At 46.7% G+C, this 23,423-nt stretch overlaps 1 protein-coding gene across 2 annotated transcripts in view; it reads right to left on the reverse strand.

Annotated features, from left to right (window-relative positions):
* The window catches only part of PRKAR1B (protein kinase cAMP-dependent type I regulatory subunit beta), a 372,623-nt gene that overhangs the window by 346,558 nt on the left and 2,642 nt on the right, over positions 1–23,423 (reverse strand). For both annotated transcript variants that reach the window (XM_077449057.1, XM_077449058.1), the window contains exon 2: positions 8,107–8,308. In XM_077449057.1, the coding sequence (XP_077305183.1) occupies positions 8,107–8,277 (171 nt within the window). In that variant the 5' untranslated portion in view covers positions 8,278–8,308. The remainder of the gene's footprint in view (positions 1–8,106; positions 8,309–23,423) is intronic.

The following is a 23,423-nucleotide window of genomic DNA, read 5'->3' on the forward strand; positions in this document are numbered from 1 at the left end:
ACAAGTTAAAAGACAGCGTTTACTAGAACTTTAATATCTATTTGTCGCACATAACACATGTTTTGCCTGAAACTTTCCTTAAAGGATGTAAATACACTGAAAGATTCTCAAATATCAATAACAATCATAAAAAAACATAGGCAATAAGATCCTACGGAGTAAGCAATATGAAAGTGCTAATACTCGACTACTGCATGCAGCCGCAACATGTTTGTTCATATACTATACTGTATATGTATATACTGGGGGAGAGGGGTCTGCTGTTTTACATTTAACAATCCTTTATGGACAATTCTCAGTTTCTGGGTACATGGACCAAAATGCCTTTCTAATCCTCAGAGAAGGAATGCAATAAAAAGTATTGCAATACTATTTACTGTAAGATCTTGGTGCAGAGGGATAATTGTCATTGCATATAGCTCAGATGCGTAAAAAGGTAAGTATTGCATTTCAGAGTATATGTTTTTGGGTTAGGTTAAAGTGAGTGTGCATTCTTCACACACGTTGTGGCACATGTATGCACATATCTAAAGAGAACCACAAGTGCATGAATTACCTATATGGTATTGCGTTACACAATTTTCTTGGACTTTTCTCTGAGCATTTATTGGTTGAGCACCATTTGTGTCTTTTGGACGTTACCAGTGTAAAGCGCCTTACCTTTAATGATATTCTGTAGATGGGAGCCCACGGTTCTGGCACAAAGTTTTGAAGTTCCGGCAAGGTATGCCGGACCTTCAGAGCGCATATGCAGGTGATGTCACTGGCTGCATGCAGAATGAACACCTTTCTAAAAGGTGCAAATTCAGGAGATATTCATTTTACCTATAGGTAAGCCTTATTATAGGCTTACCTGTAGATAAAAATGGCCAAGCGGGGTTTACAACCGCTTTCATGGGAAGCACAGCAGCTTAGTGGTTAGCATGTCTGCCTTGCAGCACTGGGGTCATCAGGTTGAATCCTGACCAGAACACTATCTGCATTGAGTTTGCATGTTCTCCCTGTGCTTACATGGGTTTGCTCCCACACACTAAAGACACATGCTGGTCTTTATAGTGTGCATGTATACATACACATAGAATTGACATTTTAAGCTCCTGTCTAAATTGACCCGAGTACATGTATGGATGCAAAACATGCTCCTTGAGGACAGGGACTGATGTAAAGCACTGGCACTATATACAGTGTCTCACAAAAGTCAGTACACCCCTCCCATTTTTATAAATATTTTATTATATCTTTTCATGTGACAACACTGAAGAAATGACACTTTGCTACAATGTAAAGTAGTCAGTTTACAGCAGGGGTAGGTAGCCCCTGGAACTGGTGCCGCAAGCACCGCACAAAGCCTCTTTTGCTGGCACTCAACTCCCTCCCTATCAGTAGAGCAGCGCAGGGAAGTGTCAATGAGACACTAATGCATTCCAACTTCAGAGTTCCCCACGCTGCACCTACACTGAGGGGGAGGTTCTCTAACTTTGCTGTAGCTATGATCGTCAGCTTTTGTGATGGGGAAGAGAATGGGTGCAGTTCTGCTGGGGGGGGGGGTCCCTGTATGACTGTCTTGGCCACTGCTAAAGCCAATCACAGTCCTGCTAGCCCCGTCCACCAGGAAGATGACTCGCTTGAGAAAACCACAATCAGGTGACAATTTGTGGAATTACTGTTGAGCTTCTGGGAAAACTGTTGTTATTCTTGAACTTTGCGTCACTTACTGCTGGACCCCTGCACTCTGTGTGCCTTTAAGCCACAGACCGTATTCAGCGCAATGAAAATCATACCCAAGTTTTCCTGTGGCGCAGAGCACCGCACTTTTTCTCAGCTGCAGGGGGCCCAACTTATGATCCTGCACACAGGCCCACTGCTTTCAGAAAATTCCCCTGACCTGAGCTCATCATTGCACATCTATTCCAGATGCTTGTATGTGACATTAAGTACATCATATATATCACATACAAGCACGTGGGCTGGAAATGAGAGGTGGATCAGCAGGATGAGTGTGCCAGGACAGGTAGGTGTGTCTCATCTCTGCTTTCTTTCACCACTCTGCACATCACACATATCATAAATGACAAGAGGGTACAGTGGTGGAGCAGATGAGAAGAGGGTACAGCAGTGGGGCAGATGTGTAGGGAGGTACAGTGGTGGAAGAGATGTGAAGGGGGTTCAGCAGTGGGACAGAGGAGCAGGGGGATTCAGTGTTGGGCCAGATGAGCAGGGGGGTTCAGTGTTGGGCCAGATGAGCAGGGGGATTCAGTGGTGGGAAAGATGAGCAGGGGGGTTCAGTGTTGGGCCAGATGAGCAGGGGGGTTTAGTGTTCGGCAAATGAGAAGGGGGTTCAGTGGTGGGACAGAAAATCAGGGGGGTAGAGCAGTGGGACAGATGTAAAAGGGGATGTATTGGTGGGACCAATGAGCAGGGGGTTACAGTGGTGGGGTGGGAGAGCAGGAGGAATAGAGGTGGGACAGAAGAGCAGTGGGTACAGAGGTAAGACAGATGTGCAGGAGGTACATGGGTGGGGCAGGTGAGAAAGCAGGTTACGGTGGTGGGGCAGATGAGCAGATGGGTTCAGTGTTAGGACAGATGAGAAGGTGATTCAGTGGTGAGACAGAAGAGCATGGGGATATAGCAGTGGAGCAGATGTACTGGGAGGTACAGTGGTGGGGCAGATGAGAAAAGGGGGTACATTGATGGGGCAGATGAGCAGGGGGGTTACAGTGGTGGGACAGAAGAGTAAGGGGGTACAATGGTGAGGCAGAGGAGCAGGGGGGTTCAGAGGTGGGGCAGATGTGCAGAGGAGAATGGTTCCATCGGTGGAACACATGAGCAGGGGGTTACAGTGGTTGGGCAGAAGAGCAGGAGGTACAGTCGTGGGACACATGTGCAGCAGGTACAGTGGTGGGGCAGATGAGCAGATAAGTTCAGTATTAGGACAGATAAGAAGATGGTTCAGCAGTGAGACAGAAGAGCATGGAGGTACAACGGTGGAGCAAATGTGCAGGGAGGTACAGTGTTGGGACAGATGAGAAAGGGGGACATTGGTGGGGCAGATGAGCAGGGTGTTATAGTGGTGAGACAGAAGAGCAGGGTGGTACAGTGGTGGGACAGAAGAGCAGGGTGGTACAGTGGTGGGGCAGATGAACAGGGGGGGGTACAGAGGTGGGGCAGATGTGCAGGGGGTTACAGTGGTGGGGCAGATGAGAAAGGGTGTACATTGGTGGTGCAGATGAGAAAGGGGGTACATTTGTGGGGCAGATGAGAAAGGGGGTATATTGGTGGGACAGTTGAGCAGGGTGGTACAGTGGTGGGGCAGATGAGCAGGGTGGTACAGTGGTGGGGCAGATGAGCAGGGGGTTACAGTGGTGAGGCAGATGAGCAAGGGGTTACAGTGGTGAGGCAGATGTGCAGGGTAGTACAGTGGTGGGGCAGATGAGCAGAGGGGTACAGTGGTGGGACAGATGAGCAGAGGGGTACAGTGGTGGAGCAGATATGCAGGGAAGTACAGTAGTGGGGCAGATGTGCAGGGTAGTACAGTGGTGGGGCAGATGAGCAAGGGGGTACAGTGTTAGGACAGATGAGAAGGTGGTTCAGTAGTGAGACAGAAGAGCATGGAGATATGGCGGTGGAGCAGATGTACTGGGAGGTACAGTGGTGGGGCAGATGAGAAAAGGGGGCACATTGATGGGGCAGATGAGCAGGGGGGTTACAGTGGTGGAACAGAAGAGTACGGGGGTACAGTGGTGGGGCAGATGTGTGGGAGGTACAGTGTTGGGAGGGATGAGAAGGGGGTTCAGCGGTGGGACAGAAAAGCATGGGGTACAGTAATGAGGCAGATGAGCAGGGGGTTACAGTGGTGGGACAGATGAGTGGGGGGGGGTTCAGTGTTGGGCCAGGTGAGAAGGGGGTTACAGCAGTGGGAAAGATGAGCAGGGGGGTTCAGTGTTGGGGCAGAGGAGATAGGAGGTACATTGGTGGGACAGATGAATAGGGGGTTACAGCGGTGAGGCAGAGGAGCAGGGGGGTTCAGAGGTGGGGCAGATGTGCAGAGGAGAACGGTTCCATCGGTGGAAAACATGAGCAGGGGGTTACAGTGGTGGGGCAGAAGAGCAGGAGGTACAGTGGTGGGACAGATGTGCAGCAAGTACAGTGGTGGGGCAGATGAGCAGATAAGTTCAGTATTAGGACAGATAAGAAGATGGTTCAGCAGTGAGACAGGAGAGCATGGAGGTACGACGGTGGAGCAGATGTGCAGGGAGGTACAGTGTTGGGGCAGATGAGAAAGGGGGAACATTGGTGGGGCAGATGAGCAGGGTGTTATAGTGGTGGGACAGAAGAGCAGGGTGGTACAGTGGTGGGACAGAAGAGCAGGGTGGTACAGTGGTGGGACAGAAGAGCAGGGTGGTACAGTGGTGGGACAGAAGAGCAGGGTGGTACAGTGGTGGAGCAGATGAACGGGGGGGTACAGAAGGGGGGCAGATGTGCAGGGGGTTACAGTGGTGGGGCAGATGAGAAAGGGGGTACATTGGTGGGACAGTTGAGCAGGGTGGTACAGTGGTGGGGCAGATGAGCAGGGGGTTACAGTGGTGGGGCAGATGAGCAGGGGGTTACAGTGGTGGGGCAGATGTGCAGGGTAGTACAGTGGTGGGGCAGATGAGCAGGGTAGTACAGTGGTGGGACAGATGAGCAGGGGGGTACAGTGGTTAAACAGATTTGCAGAGGGGACAGTGATCTGAGATGTGAAGGTGCAGGAATTGGGGCTGATCTGAGGCGTGAGAGTGCAGGATGTTGTTTTCGGTCTGAAAAAGTTCCAATCCGGAACTCCGATCGTCTGTACAAATTCCGACGCACAAAATTCCTACGCATGCTGGGAAACAATTTGACGCATGCTCGGAAGCATTGAACTTAATTTTCTCAGCTCGTCGTAGTGTTGTACATCACCGCGTTCTTGACGATCGAAAGTTCAGCGAACTTTTGTGTGAGCGTGTGTATGCAAGCCAAGCTTGAGCGGAATTCCGTCGGAAAAACTATCCAAATTTTTTCCCACAGAAAATCCGCTTGTGTGTATGGGGCATTAGAATCCCTGCTGTCAGAATACAATGCCTTAGTGGGGCAGATTCCTCTATCTACCTCAATTGTGTGGATGGAGGAATTTGTTTGCTTTTTTTGAAACGCAAAAAAAAATGGGTTCAGAAGCTGAGTTTAACCACTTAAGGACCGCCTAACGCCGATTTATACGTCAGCAGAATGGCACGGCAGGGCACAAGCATGTACAGGTACGTTGCCCTTCAAGAGCCCAGCCGTGGGTCCCATGCGCGCTGGCGGCGGCGCACTCGCGACCCGGTCCTGAGCTCCGTGACCATGGCCGGGTCACAGAGCTGGAGAGTGGGGAGAGGTAAGTGTAAACAAACCTCTCAATGTGCTTCCTAGTGAGCCTGTCACTGATTGTCTGTTCCCTGTCATAGGGAACGACTATCAGTGATCTCACACGCCAAGCCACGTCCCTACAGTAAAAAAAAAAACACATTAGGTCACATTTAACCCCTGCAGTGCCAGTGACATTTTTACAGTAATCAAAGCATTTTTTGCACTGATCGCTGTATTAATGCCAGTGGTCCCAAAAATGTGTCAAAATTGTCCGACGTGCCCGCCATAATGTCGCAGAAATAATAAAATCGCCGCCATTACTAGTAAAAAAAAAAATTATTAATAAAAATGCCATAAAACTATCCCTTATTTTGTAGATGCTATAACTTTTGCACGAACCAATCAATAAACGCTTATTGCGATTTTTTTTACCAAAAATATGTAGAAGAATACGTATCAGCCTAAACTGAGGAAAAAAATATATTTTTATATATTTTTTGGGGATATTTATTATAGCAAAAAGTAAAAAATATTAAATGTTTTCAAAATTGTCGCTCTATTTTTGTTTATAGCGCAAAAAATAAAAACCACAGAGGTGATCAAATACCACCAAAAGAAAGCTCTATTTGTGGGAAAAAAAGAACACCAATTTTGTTTGGGAGCCACGTCGCACGACCGCGCAATTGTCAGTAAAAGCGACGCAGTGCGGAATCGCAAAAAGGGGCCTGGTCCTTTAGCTACAAAATGGTCCGGGGCTTAAGTGGTTAAAGGCATTTCAAGCACCAAACAATTCAAAATGCTGCTAAATGCGGTAACTTGCATTTAGCCACGTATGTTTACAGGCGTTTTTGATTTTTGGCTATTTAAAAAAAAAAAATGTTTTGTTTTTAAAAACGCTTCTAAACACAAACTTGGCAAACTGTCGCTAAACGCAGCATGTAAACGGCGCTTAACGGATGTTTTAAACATGGGTTACTATCTGTCAAGTTAAATCATTCAGGAGAGGTTGTAAAAACGTCCCGTGTACATGAAGAATTACTGTACAATCATAGAGGTGGACAAGTTGTAGCCCAGGTGGTGTTGCAATGGCTGTACTATCTTGCAGAGGTGCACAAATCACAGGAAAAATTAAACAGTATTATATACTTTTTGACAGATAAATATTGTACAGTAGCTTTGAGAGGCTGCACAATGGGTTAACACGTTAATGATCATTCTCATTATGCAAGTCTTTGAGCCGAACAATTGATTCCAAACAGTGACGTTCCCTATGTAGCCAATATTTTATTTTAACAATTGTTAAGAGAGACACGGAGTAATTGCACTGAATCACTTAAAGATCCCTCTATGTCCATTTTGTCCATATTCAATACAATAACAAAAACATGGGAAATGCTAGATTGTGTAAATGTCGAAGTAACAAATTACCTTAAGGCTGCTTTCACACTGGGGCGGTATTGAGGCGTTACAGCGCTAAAAATAGCGCCTGTGTAGCGCCTGAAAAAAAACGGCCCCTTTCACTCCAGTGTGAAAGCCGGAGGGCTTTCACACTGGGGCGGTGCGCTGGCAGGACAGTGAAAAAAGTCCTGCTAGCCGCATCTTTGGAGCGGTGAAGGAGCGGTGTATTCACCGCTCCTAAACCGCTCCTACCCATTGAAATCAATGGGACAGCGCGGCAATACCGCCGGCAAAGCACCGCTGCAGCGGCGCTTTGCGGGCGGGTTTAACCCTTTTTCGGCCGCTAGCGGGGGTTAAAACCACCCGCTAGCGCCCGCAGACCGCCGCTAAAATGACGGTAAAGCGCCGCTAAAAATAGCGGCGCTTTACCGCCGACGCCCGCACCGCCCCAGTGTGAAAGGGGCATAAGGTAATAATAATTCCAAATATTCACTGACAATTTACTGGCACTAATCTGAATTTGAATGAGCAGAAGGAAGACGGAGATGACAAAGGTAACATTTTCACTCCCTCCATCCCACTTTAATGAAGTACAGCTTTTACTCGAGTGAGGGTCTCAAGTGAGGATGCAGCCTCACTGTGCCCATCTGCACGCTCACTGTGCCCATCTGCAACCATACCTTTGATAACTAAAACAGCGGGTGTCTCCTGCTGTGTCATGCACTCTGTTTGGCAGCCGTCCTTCGTAACAAAGTCCCGCCTCCTCCTCATCCGTGATAGAGGAACATTGATACAATGCTGGGAAACTGTATCAGTGTTCCGTCTATCACAGATGAGGAGGAGGTGGGGCTTTGTAACAAAAGACAGCCGCCAAACAGACTGCATGACACAGCGGGAGACACCCGCTGTTTTAGTTATCAAAGGTACAGCTGCAAATGGGCACAGTGAGGCTGCAGATGGGTACAGTGAGGCTGCAGATGAGCACAGTGAGGCTGCAAATGGGCACAGTGAGGCTGCAGATGGGTACAGTGAGGCTACAGATGGACACAGGGAGGCTGCAGATGGACACAGGGAGGCTGCAGATGAGCACAGTGAGGCTACAAATGGGCACAGTGAGGCTGCAGATGGGTACAGTGAGGCTGCAGATGGGCACTGTTTACCCAGTAGCTGCTGCATTTTCCACCCTAGGCTTATACTCGAGTCAATAAGTTTTCCCAGTTTCTTTGTGGTAAAATTAGGTGCCTCGGCTTATATTTGGGTCGGCCTGTATTCGAGTATATATGGTATATTGATTGCCCCTTCATACTTGTACACAACAGTAATGAAGATTATTAGTAGACTGACCTTCTCCAGTTTTTCAAAGTGCTCCCTCAGGAACTTCATGGGGCGGTCTGGTTTGGCTATACACAAGTTCACAATGCATTCTTTCAGGATTTGCTGAATGTTGAACTTTTGTACATAGACTTCACAGCCTTTTAAACTTTCATCTTCTAAATTGGAAGAGGAAGAAGCCATTTTGGAGTCAGTAGCAGGAGCTCTTCAAAACCTAGGATGAAATCAAACACAGTATGAAAGGAACGTTCAGGAGGAAAGGATAGAACAGGAAAGGGCAGGGCATCGCAGCTTACAGGTCCAGCACTTTCCTGATATTTTCAAGTGCTTAGGTATGAAGTTACTATAGGAACTGTGCAGAGTTGAAGTCCAGTTAGCCAAAACTTTTGTTTTTGTTTTGGATAGAGTAGGAATGGGTTAAAATCCCTATCAGTTTATTTTTTGTTGTCATGGGCAAATTTTCTTTACTTTCCTGTCCCAGAGGCACAACAGAAAGTTAGCCCCTGTGCATGAGACTCCGGCATTTAGGTTGAAGGCAAGGGTGGACCGGCTTGCCCTGCTGCCAGCAGCATGTAAATGTCTATCAGGGGCTGCTGCTGCAGCTGGATGGTGTGCCAAGTGGTACTAAAAATTAGGTCAGTATGCATTCAGGAACGAATGCCCAGAATGCAAGAAGTCTGCAATCTGACCCTAATAGTGTCACTTGGTGCATCGTCCAGTAGCAGCTGTCAGCCCCTCATAGAGTTTTACAGGGCTGGATGGTGCCCCTGTGCCTTCCACTTACATTTAAAGAGGATCTTCGCCCTAGGAACAAAAAATGAAAAGTTAGCAGCTACAAATAGTGTAGCTGCTGACTCACTGGTCTTTAGGTCCCCGGTGCCAGCATCTTTACTGTGGGAAGCTGGCTGTGACTTCTTGTGGATCTGCACTTTGTTAATGGTCCCACAGCCCTCTGGGACCTGTGACATATCCCAAGAGGCTGTGGGCAGAGGGAGAAAGGTGGACGAACTTCTGCTCAGATCCCCTAGGCCCGTGATAGCGAACCTTGGCACCCCAGATGTTTTGGAACTACATTTTCCCATGATGCTCATGCACTCTGCAGAGTAGTTGAGCATCATGGGAACTGTAGTTCCAACACATCTGGGGTGCCATGGTTCGCCATCACTGCCCTAGGCAATCTGAGAAGAAGTGGGAGTGGTTACCTATTTTAACAATGTACCTACACCCCATAAAAATAATATGTAAAAAGTTGTGGGGGGGATAGGCAGAAACGCAGAACTTCTCCCTTTTGGGTGGAAGTTCTTCTTTAAATGCCAAACTCTCATGCATTGGCGCTAAACACCCATTGTTCATGAGGCCTTAGAGGAAATCTCTCAAAGTGCAGAGAATTACCCTCGTAGTTGTCCCCAGAAAAGATGGCCAGTGGAAGATTTGCCCTCACCTCTTGTTCTGGGTTCAACTCAAACATTTTGGATTTCCACTCACTTTTTTCTGGATGACAATAGTCACTAGTAAAAATAGAGAAGCAATTCTTCCACAGGGGGACACAGACAGTAATGAAAGCCTGACAGAGAGTCTAACCCTCCCAAATTCTATTTAAAACTAGAAAAAAAAAGTTTTGCCTAGCGATAATATAAATACATTTTAATATATGTAACATTTATAGGTAAAGTTGATCCAGGTAATATCTGACTGCCACTTCATTGGGGATCAGTACGATTTTTTTTTCGCTGCAGGAGCAAATTGGATTAGGCTCTGCTGAGGTTTTGTTTTTTTGCCTTTCTCTAGATCAACTGTAGGTATCAGATTGTATATATAGGATTGTATGATTTTTATTTATTTTTTTGGATTTTTTTCCCCTTTTTATTGGCTGAACTAGATGGACTTTTTTTTTTTAAAACGGAGCTCCACCTTAAAAAAAATATTAAAAGCCAGCAGCTACAAATACTGCAGCTGCTGACTTTTAATAAATGGACACTTACCTGTCCAGGGTGCCCACATGTCAGCAGCAAATGACAATCCTTGGTCAGGGAAACAGGAAGTGAAGCGCTGCGGCTTCACTGCCCGGTTTGCTACTGCATGCGTGAGTCGCAAAATAAATTTTAATGAGAAATGACAAAATAAGCCTAATTACTGTTTGTTTTAAATATGGCATCTTATATAGAAAATGAATTACAGTATACAGCTGACGTTCCATAACTTTCATAGGAAAGTTCAGCAGTAAAATTCTGCTATTTTACTTTTTATGAGCTATAGTGGCAAGATCTGTTATGCCACGTACACACGACCGGACTTTTCGACAGACTAGATCCGACAGACTTCCCGACGGACTTTCGGCGGAGGTCCGATGGACTTTTGAACGAGCTGACCTGCGTACACACGAACGGACTTTCCAGCAGACTAGGTCTGACGGACTTCCCGACGGACTTTCAAAATGAACGGACTTGCCCGTCCGTTAATTTTGAACGTGACTCCAGATACGATGGGACTAGAAAGGGAAGTCAATCTCACAGCTTTCATCGGCGAGATTTACACCTTGCGAGCCCCGTCACCTGGTATGCATTTTAAGGGGAAACCCCTACGCCAAAAAACAAGCGTGGGGTCCCCCCCAAGATCCATACCAAACCCTTATCCAAGCACGCAGCCTCAGAAAGGGGGGTGGGGATGAGCAAGCGCCCCCCCTCCCCCAACCGTACCAGGCCGCATGCCCTCAACATGAGGGGGTGGGTGCTTTGGGAAAGGGGGGGCGCCCTGCGGTCCCCCCATCCCAAAGCATCTTGACAAGGGCCTCTTCCCGACAACCCTGGCCGTTGGTTGTCATGGTCTGCGGGCAGGGTGCTTATCGGAATCCGGGAGCCCCCCTAGGCATGCTGGGACTGTGACGTCATAAGGGACAGGGTCCCGCCCCTTATGCCTATATAAGTTGCCGTGCACCGTGTCCACGGCATTACAGCGGGAGAGAGCATTGTGCCAACATCAGAAGAACAGAAGAAAGAAGAAGACGGCGACGACGATGAAGAAGGAGAAAGCCGGGCTACCGCTAGCAAAAGAGCGGCAAAAGAGCAGAAGGTAGCACAGGGGACCAGGAGAAGAACCAGAAAGCGCAGAGAAGTCGGAAGAAGACCCCCGAAGTCAGAAGAAGACCCCTGGAGCTGCCTAATAAACTACTTTAAAAACCTGTGTAGTGTGTTTTTTTATTGATGCTTTTTCCCCCAGGTGAATGAGTAGGGGTAGGACGTACTCATGCGGCCTTGTACGGTTCGGGGGGGGGGGGGAGGGGCGCTCGCTCGTCCCCACCCCCTTTCCTGACCGGCTGGGCTGCGGGCTCGGATAAGGGTCTGGTGTGGATTTTGGGAGGGACCCCACGCCGTGGAAACATTCCCGTGGGCAGGTGCTGTAGCTGCCCTTGCTTCGTATTTGGTCCGCCGGACCAGCATACAGATGAACGGGCTTCCTGATGGCATCTTGGTCCGGCAGACCAAGATTTAAAGCATGTTCTATTTCTAGGTTCTATTTGGGAAGAAAAAGTCAGACGGAGCCCACAAACAAACGAATTGTCCGATGGATTCAGGTCCCGAAAGTGTCCCGAAAAGTCCGATCGTGTTTACGTGGCATTACACTAACCTGCTGGTGACTTTTCAGAGTGAGTCAAGAGCTACAGTATCCGTGTAAGCTGGGAAGTTTCTTGCCACTATAAAAAAAACTCACAGAAGTATAGTAACCATGTTCTGAGCTTCTCCACATTTAAACAACTCCATCAGCCCTACACAACCTTTGGGACAGGACCCACACTGACATCTGCTCTTCTGCTCCCTATATTCTCCCTATATTCTCATGTTAATACTACAATGTACTGGGAAGGAAATTGTTTGCAGGCTCATGACATTGGCAACACTCACGCTTGGCATCCCAGAGCACTGAAACAACAACACACGTAGGTTCATTTAGTACAATAAACCACGGCCAACGTCACAGGATTACAAAAGCAAGTGTAAATGGAATTATAACTGGCTCAGGAGTTCAGACAATTTCCCTTACTGAATAAGACTATTATCCCAACCCAAAAAAAAAATAGAGAACTTGATCTTGTGTATATGGTAGACTATATTAATAGAAGGTAAGAAATTAGAGTGCCGACACTACTTCTGCACTTGGTGTCTCCACTAACTAGATCCCTATTGTTGTCATCCTGATCTTTTTGCAACAATCGAAAGACTAATGCCGCGTACACACGGTCAGATTTTCTGACGGTAAAATGTTCGATGTGAGCTTGTTGTCAGAAAGTCAGACCGTGTGTATGCTCCATCGAACATTTGCTGTTGGAATTTCCGCCAACAAATGTTTGAGAGCAGGTTCTCAAATTTTCCGCCAACAAAACTTGTCGGAAAGTGCAATCGTGTGTACACAAGTCCATCGCACAAAAGTTCATGCATGCTCGGAATCAAGCAGAAGGAGCTGCATTGGCTATTGAAGTTCCTTTTTCTCAGATCGTCGTACGTCTTGTACATCACCGCGTTCTCACATTTGGAATTTTTGGCCAACATTTGTGTGACCGTGTTTATGCAAGACAAGTTTGAGCCAACATCCTTCGGAAAAAGATCCACGGTTTTGTTGTCGGAAAATCCGATCGTGTGTACGGGCAGAAGGCGCCTTTCACATGGGGCAGATTGTGGCTGCAATCCCCTTGCTCAGCCAGGGATCTCTCCCCTGAGCAGGCGGATGACAGGTCCCTGTCTGCTCTGCTAATGCAGAGTGGACACAGACACAGACCAATCTCCTCTACGAGCAGACAGATTTTAACGGACCGCCTGTCCCTTTACAGCTGACCGCCATCTGACCTGACCACCTGGACGGATGGAGAACGGATACCTATCCGTCTCTTTTTGGCGGATCGTAAGCGGGTGTAAACAGACACATGTCCATTTATACCCTCCATAGAGAAGAATGGAGGTTCCGATCGGACCCACCTAAAAAACAGACAGGCAGCCCCGCTTGGAACATCCGTGCAAAAGGGGAATGATTTTTCTTTTTTATTAGCCTGCTGTCTGATTAACCACTTCAGCCCCGGAAGAATTTACCCCCTTCCTGACCAGAGCAATTTTTTGGGATTCGGCACTGACAATTGTGCAGTCGTGAGACGTGGCTCCCAAACAAAATTCACGTCCTTTTTTTCCCACAAATAGAGCTTTCTTTTGGTGTAATTGATCACCTCTTCGGTTTTTATTTTTTGCGCTATAAACAAAAAAACAGCGACAATTTTGAAAAAAACGCATTACTTTTTACTTTTTGCTATAATAAATATCCCCAAAAAATATATAAAAAACATTTTTTTTCCTCAGTTTAGGCCGATACGTATTCTTCTAAATATTTTTGGTAAAAAATAGCAATAAGCATTTATTGATTGGTTTGCACAAAAGTTATAGCGTCTACAAAACAGGGGATAGTTTTATGGCATTTTTATGGATAATTTTTATTTTTACTAGTAATGGCGGCAATCAGCGAATTTTCATCGTGACTGCGACATTATGGCTGACTCATCAGACACTTTTGAGCGCGATTTTGGGACCATTCACATTTATACAGCAATCAGTGCGATTAAAAATGCATTGATTACTGTGTAAATGTGACTGTCAAACAAGGGGTTAACCACTAGTTAGCGCTGTAGGGGTTAAGTGTGTCCTAGGGAGTGATTCTAACTGTGGGTGGGAGGGGCTGTGTGTGGCACATCATTGATCACCGCTCCCGATTACAGGGAGCTAGGATCAGTCTCAGTGTCATTGAGCAGAACAGGGAGATGTTTGTTTACATTAGCATCTCCCCGTTCTTCCTCGCAGACATCAAGTTTGCGGGACCCACGATCACGGTCACGGAGCACGGTCGGCGGGCGCCTCTTAAAGGACAACATACAGGTACATTAATCTGCCTGTATTGCCCTTCTACCGCAGTATATCTGCAAAAAAACATGTACAGTTCCCCCGTCCACACATATAATGTGAATGGAGGAGTCCTCCCCGTTGCACTATTGTAATCTGACAGCGGGACTCCTCCACTAACACAGTAAGGACACATTTCCACTTACTTCAAAATTGGACACTTTTTTTTGTAGCACTCTGAATGCCAGTTAAAGCGGTTGTATACTCAAATTTTACAATTTTACATACAGGTAAGCCTATAATAAGGCTTACCTGTAGGTAAAATTAATATCTCCTAAACCTGTACAGTTTAGGAGATATTCCCTATGCATGCAGCCGCTGACGTCAGCAGCGCATGCACTCTGAATGCCCCAGCTGAAGGTCCTTGGTGGGAAGAAAACTCCTGTGCGCGGGAGTGACGTCATCCGCGAACCTAGAAGACACGCAGAGGGCAAGATGTCAGCTCCCTCGGCATGGACCGGGAACCTATACGAGGGCTTCGTTCTGAGGTAAGTATTTGATAATGAGCTAGTATGCACTGCATACTAGCTCATTATACCTTTGCCTTGCAGGTTTTTTTTTTTTTTTTTAATGTGCGGGTTTTGGAGGTAATGCAGAGATATCCCAGGATGCATTGGGAAACCAACAAGCGAACCAGAAAGACATAATCAGCAGTCACTTTTGGTTCATGTGTATATATTCTGGAAGTGTCTGGTACAAATGCAGACATCTCAAGTCTCCCGCGAGGTGCAGGAGCTTCCCGCATTTCGGGGAGCGGCTCCCAGACACCTGCAAGTGCTGCCCGATATCCCGGCTGCGGGGCTGATCCTGGATGGCCCCCTGGCTCACAGCTGGGGATGATCAGTGCAGCAGGAGGGACATCTGTGATCACCGATCTCCCTGTATAGCCGACAGCCGCGGGAGGAAGAGAAGGAGAAGCGGATGTCGGCTATACAGGGAGATCGGTGATCATAGCTGTCCCTGTGGAGGGGAGCTAGAGGAGGGGGACACCGGTAATAGCCGGGGATGATAGTTGCAGCAGGAGGGACAGCTGTGATCACTGATCTCCTTGTATAGCTCTTTAGCCGACAGCCGCAGGAGGAAGAGAAGGAGAAGCGGATGTCGGCTATACAGGGAGATCGTGATCACAGCTGTCCCTCCTGCTGCACCGATCATCCCCGGCTATTACCTGTGTCCTCCTCCTCCAGCCCCCCTCCACATCCTTCTCCCCCCCCCCTTCTTCTCCGGCTCCCTGTCCTCCTCCGCCCTCCCTCGTCACCCACAGCCGGCTTCCCTCCTCTCCTCTCCCACCGGCTTTGGGGATCTGTTAGGACAGCAAGAAGAGAAGAAGAGGAAGGGACCGGTCATTTACCTGCCCGAGCATTGGACACAGTGAGCGAGATGGCTCTGTGTCCTGTGAAAACTGAGCAGAGTAACCTGTGTGTTACTCTGCTCAGTTTACGAATGGACAGGAGCCGCTGTCTCCTGTCCATTCATCTTCAATGCTGAGAAAGGGACTGGGGAATCAATGTCCTCAGTCCCTTCCCTGTCTCAAAACGGAGATGTCAAGGTTCTATTTAGACCTCTGATATCTTACCAAAGCCCCCCAACAGGGTTGATTAAAAAAAAAAAAAAAAAATTCTAAAAAAATGCAACCAAAAAAAATGCCCCAACCCCCTCCTCCCAAAAAGCAAAGAAAATTGTAAACAAAACAATATGTAAAAATAAAAACTACTGACACCATCCTCTGCCCTACTGACACCATCACCGCCACATACTCCCCACTCCTTCCCCAGAAGCACTGTGAAAAAAATATAAAAAAAGACGATTTAAAGAAAACAATAAACAACAAAATTGTAAAATAAATAACAACAAAAAACTACTGACACACTGGTCTACTGACACTGTCCACCCCCATCCCCAATCATAGTGAAAAAATTAAAATATATATATATATTTTAAATAATTAAAAAAATAAAATTGTAAAATTGTGTACACTCCACACTCCTCACATGCTCATTATACCCACCTGCATACACTCCGCACTCCCCTCCTGAACATACTACCCACCGTTATACACTCCACACTGTACATTCCCTATTTAACATTACTACATTCTGTACTACCGTACATGTAAATCATCTCAGACTCTATAAAACCACACCCCATTTAAGCCACGCTCAATATGTAGCACGGTTTAAGCAACGTCCAACTCCCTGAAATGAGTTGCCACCTCCCTAAAATTAGTTTTTGCAGGTTGGGATGTCTGCAGACATCACATCTGGTGTGCAGCGTGGAGCAGCAAAAAGGTAAGCAGGATCCGGGCTAGAGTGGAAAAACTAGCAGATGGCACACGTGGTGTGCAACATGGGAACAGTATAGAAGAAGGTGAGCGGGTATAGAGAGGACTAAATGGCAGAGGATCAGCAGAGCCGGAGGACCTGAGAAGGAAAAACTAACAATGTCACACATGGTGCGCAGCATGGGAGCAATATAGAGTGAGGTGAGAGGGGACCAGAGAAAGCGAGAAGGATCAACAAACAAGAGAATCAGCAGAGCTGGGGGTTACTACTGAGTGGGGGATCAGCAGAGCTGGGGGTTACTAATGAGTGGGGTATCAGCAGAGCTGGGGGTTACTACTGAGTGGGGCATCATCAGAGCTGGGGGAATCTGCTGACTGAGGATAGCAATGAGCTGGGGATATGCTGAACAGGGGTACCAATGAGCTGGGGATCTGCTGAATGGTACTACTACTAAGCTGGAGTTCTACTGGGCCTCTTAAAAACAAATTGAAAATGAACACACACACACACACACACACACACACACAGGGATTTTGCCAAACTTAATTAACGCTTCAAAAAAGCACCACTGAAGCGTCATCAAAGCACCATTAACCAGTTGCCACCCACCCACCCCACCGTAAAATGATGGCGGGGCTGTGCGGCTCTCGTTCTGGGATGACGTCATATGACTGCGTCCCAGAACAGCTGCTCTCACTTGCCCTAGGGGCATGCCGCGTGGCGATCGTGGCCGCGCCCTGTTGCTGGGACACGGTGCGACCCTGATCTCTGCAAAGAGCAGCTTCCGCAGCTCACATGTCACATGCAAACACGTAGATGCCGGTAATCAGCGCCTCCTCCCCTCTCACTGACAGAGTGTGTGGGGAGGAGAACCAATCAGCGGCATCTCCACTCAGGGAGATATCTACACATGTACTCAGGGCACTGATCATCATCGGTGCCCTGATTACAATATAGCACCAAGAGTGTCAACAATCAGTGCCCACCATTGCCCACCAGTGCCAGTAATCAGTGCCCACCAGTGCTAGCAATCAGTGCCCACCGCTGCCCACAATTACCACCAAACAGTGCCCATTAGCGATGCCAGTCAGCGCTGGCTATTAGTGCTGCCCATCAATGCTCATCAGTGTCGCCCATCAGTGCCACCCATCAATGCCCATTAGTACCACCTATCCGTGCCACCTATCAGTACCCACCAGTGCCATCTATCAGTGCCCACCAGTGCCACATATCAATGCCCACAAGTGTGGCCTATTAGTACCCATCAGTGCCACCTAACAGTGCCCATCAGTGCCGCCTATCAGTGCTCATCAGTGCCACATATCAGTGTCACCTATCAGTGCCCATAATTGCGGCATATTAGTGCCTCCTCATCAGTGCCATCTAATCAGTGCCCACAAGAGCCGCCTCATTAGTGCAAAGCCGCCTCATCCGTCAAAAAAAAAATTGTCAACGTTTTTGGTCTAGTAAAAAATTAAAACCCAGCAGTGATTAAATACCACCAAAAGAATGCTCTATTTGTGTGAAGAAATGATAAAAATGTCATCTGGGTACAGTGCTGCATGACCACGCAATTGCCATTCAAAGTGTGACAGCACTTAAAGCTGAAAAATGGCCTGGGCACGAAGGGGGTGTAAGTGCCCAGTAGGCAAGTGGTTAAAGCATAATCGAAACATCAAAAACACACCCAAAAAGCATGTTGAAGCGGTAGGCACTTTAATGAGTGCTAAAGTCAAAAAAAGTGTAAATAAGCCCTAAAGGAATAAAGAAAATCCTGATATCACTAAAACTAGAGTCCCCATTGGCAGATTTCCATCTGATTCCTGTTGTGGTGACAACAAAAAACTGTGAATTTATTTTACTTTTGGTGATAACAGACACCAACACAAATAGAGAGAGTGGATCTCTCTAAGCCCTTGTACACACGGTCAGAGAATCCGTCGGAATGTGTCCTATCGGACTCTGTCGTCGGATAATCCGACTGTGTGTGGTATGCATCGGACTGATTCTGTCGGAATATCCGTCGGACGCAATTTTCCAACATGTTGGAAATATTTCCCGACCAACTGGTTCGATCGGACATACTCCGATCATGTGTAGAGAATTTTGATCGGACCAAGTGCCACGCATGCTTAGATCAAATTCCTACATCAAAGCTATTGGCTACTAGCCTGAACGTAGTCCCATCGTAACAAAATTACGTCATCACGTTCTGAATGATCAGATTTTTCGACAACTTAGTCCGACCGTGTGTATGCAACAGTTTCAGACAAGATCCGACGGACAAAATCCGACGGACAAAATCCGACGGACAAAATCCGACGGATTTGGTTGTCGAAATCTCCGACCGTGTGTACAGGGGCTAACAGGGACACAGACATCAATAAAAACCTGACAGGTGTTCTAATCCCTCTCTACTCTATTCAAAGCTAAAGAAAAAAGTTTTGCATTTAGTTATACTTTGACAGACTGCATGAGATATGACATTTTTTATTGTGCCTATAGTTCCAGCATCAGAGGAGCACTCAGTGGCGGTGAAGGACACACGTCAGGCGCACACTTGGATTGTCATTGTCACTATGACAACTCCTTGAATAAGTGTTCATCTGACATCACCCATGGATAAAGACAATAGGTGACAACGTCAGCCACACACTTATCTGAGATGGCAGGAAGTTTTATTCTGAAAGATCATTTTCCTGTGCAAATGAAAACTTCTGGAACTATTTTCCAAAACATAACATCGAGGAAGTAGAGTGTCTTCCTGTACTGCTGTTATGTTCTCTCCTCTACTGTTTACTTCATATGAGGGGCCTGTAGTGAGAGGCCTGAGATCACCACAGGGCCCCACATATAATGCAGGAAGGGCTTGAACACACCACATCAATTAAGCTGCAATAATCTGCGCTAATCTACACAGGCTCAACGCCAGGGCACACAGAAAACAATTGTTGCAGTGCACACATTCTGCAATTTTTTACAACGCACCTCATTTTACCATATGTCACCACAACACAGTGGAACAATGAGGTGAATGAAATTGTAAAGGTCACCTTGCGTTGTAATAATATAACACACCGCCCCTGCACAACGGACAGTAGCCCTCCCATGTTTTAGTGCATATCCTGTGTACACAAGCCCTTAGAGCCCTTTTACACTGAAGCAGTTTTCCAGTGTTGTAGCGCTAGAAATAGCGCCTGTAAATCGCCTGAAAACTGCCTCCCATGCCGCCCGAATGTGAAAGCCTGAGTGCTTCCACACAGGGGCGGTGCGCTTGCGGGATGTTAGAAAAAGTCCTGCAAGTAGCGTCTTTGGGGCAGTTTATCAGCGATGTATACAGAGACTAGGCTCTCTGTGGCTGCACAGAGAAGCAGAGACAAAGTAGGGGCAGAAATGAGGGAGGTGCAGCAGCAGCTGCAGGAGAGGTGCGGGGGCCACATGAAATAGCCTGGAAGGCCATATTTGTCCCTCAGGCCTTGTCTTTAACACATGTGGATTAGAGTATAACTGAAGGCATAACTTTTTTTTTTTTTGTTTTGGATAGAGTGGAGAGGGATTAGAACACTTTTCAGTTCTTTTTTGCGGACTGTGCTCCTGTTAAGGAGATTCACTCTCTATTTGTCCTGTTTTTTGTCATTGAAAGTAAAAGAAAACCCCAAATTTTGGCTTGTCCCCAAAAAAGTAATAGAGGGGAACTCTTCCAATGGGAATACTAGTTCCAGTGACCTGGGGGCCCCCAAAGAATTAAATTTGCTGGTATTTATTCTCACTTCCTGTTTGGCTACGGGACAGGAAGTGAAGGTAAATCTCTGCAATGGGACACAGATAGGGAAAAAAATCAGACAGGGGTTATAACCTTCCCTTCATCTAAAATTTAAAAAAAAAACATTTTTGCCCATTTGGCGCCTGGCCACATGCAAATATGCGACCTCTCGTGGGGTGAACCTTGAACGCCAAACGGCTGCTTATTTGCGTTCATTAATGCAAATGCAACTGTGCCAAGAGCACGTACCCTGTGCGCTCCCGCCACAGCTAACAGCGGTTAACGGAAATCTCACGATCACTGCTAACGATGGGGAAATTTACGATCATGTGAACATGTAATAATGCAATCATTCCCACCTTGCCTCCCGACATCCTAAATCCCTTAAAGGGCCGGGAGGTGCTGGCGCAAAAAGTAAATTTTTTTCATTGTTCTGGATACAGATACATTGTTGTCTATGGAAACATGCACACAACCGCATAAAGAATAGAGCGATGAGTACTGAGTCGTAAGGAAAAAATAAAAAATGTTACGCTTCAGTGCAGTAATTTACAAGCGTACGCATGTTTACGTGCATATATACAGGTATTTTGCAATACTGACAATGAAGAAGAATTTTACGTTATGCTTATGCGCCTTTACACTCCTGACATTTGCGCAAGATCTTTAGAAATCATTTTATTCAGGATCATTTTGTCAGATCCTGAGAATAGATATCAGTACATTCTCACGTCCATCTGCAACTGGCCAACAGATAGATAGATTTAGGGCTGCATTCGTTTCCTTTTTTCATGCTTTATTTTCACCTGGTGACCCTGCGATCAACACACTTCCTGTCTTAGGATGACAACACTCACTCACTGCCCTGTATCTATGGAGTAGTAGCATGGTCATGCTAAGACTACAGAACACCTCCAGATCTACTCATCACCATAATATGGGGACATGTTCTGTATATCAAAACAGAGACCAGTGAGCTGATAACAGTGAGATTTCAGTTCAGTGCACAGGAAGATACAAGCATGAATCATGTAAAAAGAATTTGGGGGGGGATTGGGTACCCAGTTTTGACAGGTACCTGCTCCCACTTTCGCTCAGGCCACCTAGGCGACTCAAGCGGAAGTTCTCCTCTTCCCCTCCTTGCCTGCAATCTTCTAGTGCACATCACAGGTCCCAGAAGATTGCTCGGCCATTGAGGAGTTGAGAGCGTCTAGCGCAGGCGTAATGCGCAAACGGCTGTGACAGTTTACGGCTTCGCAGCCGGGTGCGCACTGCGCATGCGCAAGATGCGCTGCACCTACTTAATGGCTGAGCAATCTTCTGGGACCTGTGACGTGCCCCAGAATATTGCAGGCAAGGAGGGGGAGAGGAGAACTTCCGCTTGAGTCGCCACACTTGTGATACCGCTGCCAGAGAGAACCGAGGGAGAGGACCGAGGGAGAGAACTGAAGGAGAGAACCAAGTGAGAGAATCGAGGAAGAAAACCAAGGGAGAGGACCGAGGGAGAGGACCGAGGGAGAGGACCGAGGAAGAAAACCAAGGGAGAGGACCGAGGGAGAGGACCGAGGGAGAGGACCGAGGAAGAAAACCAAGGGAGAGGACCGAGGGAGAGAACCGAGGGAGGGGACTGAGGGAGAGAACCGGGGGAGAGGACCGAAGAGAGAGGGCCAAGGGAGAGAACCGAAGGAGAGATCCAAGGGTTCGGGCGGGAGCATCGCTGGATCCTGGGACAGGTGAGTGTGTGTTTATTAAAAGTCAGCAGCTACACTTTTTGTAGCTGCTGACTTTTAACCACTTCAGCCCCGGACCATTTTGCTGGTCAAAGACCAAACCACTTTTTGCGATTTGGCACTGCGTCACTTTAACTGACAATTGCACGGTCGTGCGACGTGGCTCCCAAACAAAATTGACGTCCTTTTTTTCCCACAAATAGAGCTTTCTTTTGGTGGTATTTGATCACCCCTGCGGTTTTTATTTTTTGCGCTATAAACAAAAATAAAGCGACAATTTTTAAAAAAACACATTATTTTTTACTTTTTGTTATAATAAATATCCCCCAAAAATATATAAAAAAACATTTATTTTCCTCAGTTTAGGCCGATACGTATTCTTCTACATATTTTTGGTAAAAAAAATCTCAATAAGCGATTATTGATTGGTTTGCGCAAAAGTTATAGCGTTTAAAAAATAGGGGATAGTTTTATGGCATTTTTATTAATATTTTTTTTTTTTTACTAGTAATGGAGGCGATCAGTGATTTTTATTGTGACTGTGACATTATGGTGGACACATCGGACATTTTTGACACATTTTTGGGACCATTGTTATTTATACAGCAATCACTGCTATATAAATGCAGTGATTCCTGTGTAAATGACAGGTAAATGATCACCTCTGGTTTATTTTTTGCGCTATAAACAAATATAGAGCGACAATTTTGAAAAAAAAAAAAAAAAAATGCAATATTTTTTACTTTTTGTTCTAATAAATATTCTAATTTTCTAATATTCTAATTCTAATAAATATCCCCCAAAAATATATAAAAAAAGCTTTTCCCTCAGTTTAGGCCGATACGTATTCTACATATTTTTGGTTAAAATACATATGGATTGGTTTGCGCAAAAGTTAATAAAAATGCCATAAAACTATCCCCTATTTTATTTACTAGTAATCGCGGTGATCAGCGATTTTTATTGTGACTGCGACATTATGGCGGACGCAGCGGACATTTTTGGGACCATTGTCATTTATACAGCAATCAATGCTATACAAATGCAGCGATTCCTGTGTAAATGACATTGGCAGTGAAGGGGTTAACCAGTGGGTGGCAGTGTAGGGGTTAAGTGTTCCTAGGGGTGTGTTACTAACTGTTGGGGCTGAGCTTTCATTTAGTGAACACTGATCTCTGCTCCAATTACATGGAGCAGAGATCAGCGTCACTAGTTGCTAGGCAGAATGGTGAGATGCTGTTTACAACGGCATCTCTCCTTTTAGCCGCCCTGTGAGACGATCGCGGGTATGCCCACGGCGATCGAGTCTGCGGGACCCGCGACCGGAGTCACGGGGGTCCCGACCAGCACGCGAGCGTGCCGCCGGCGGCGCGCTCGCGATGGCAGGGCGGCATTAGAGATTGGACATACCTGTACGCCAATATGCCTGCCCGTGCCATTCTGCCAACGTACATCGGTGTACGCTGGTCGGGAACCGGTTAATAAACACAAAACAGAGTGGAACTCCACTTTGAGGAGGACTGGAAGACACAAAGGGGGTTATTTACTAAAGCTGGAGAGTGCAAAGTCTGCTTCAACACTGCATAGAAACCAATCAGCTTCCAGGTTTTATTGACAAAGC

The sequence above is a fragment of the Lithobates pipiens genome, unplaced genomic scaffold (assembly GCF_037356315.1).
Source record: "Lithobates pipiens isolate NorthernLeopardFrog02 unplaced genomic scaffold, aLitPip1_a1.2 Scaffold_22, whole genome shotgun sequence".
Taxonomy (NCBI): domain Eukaryota; kingdom Metazoa; phylum Chordata; class Amphibia; order Anura; family Ranidae; genus Lithobates; species Lithobates pipiens.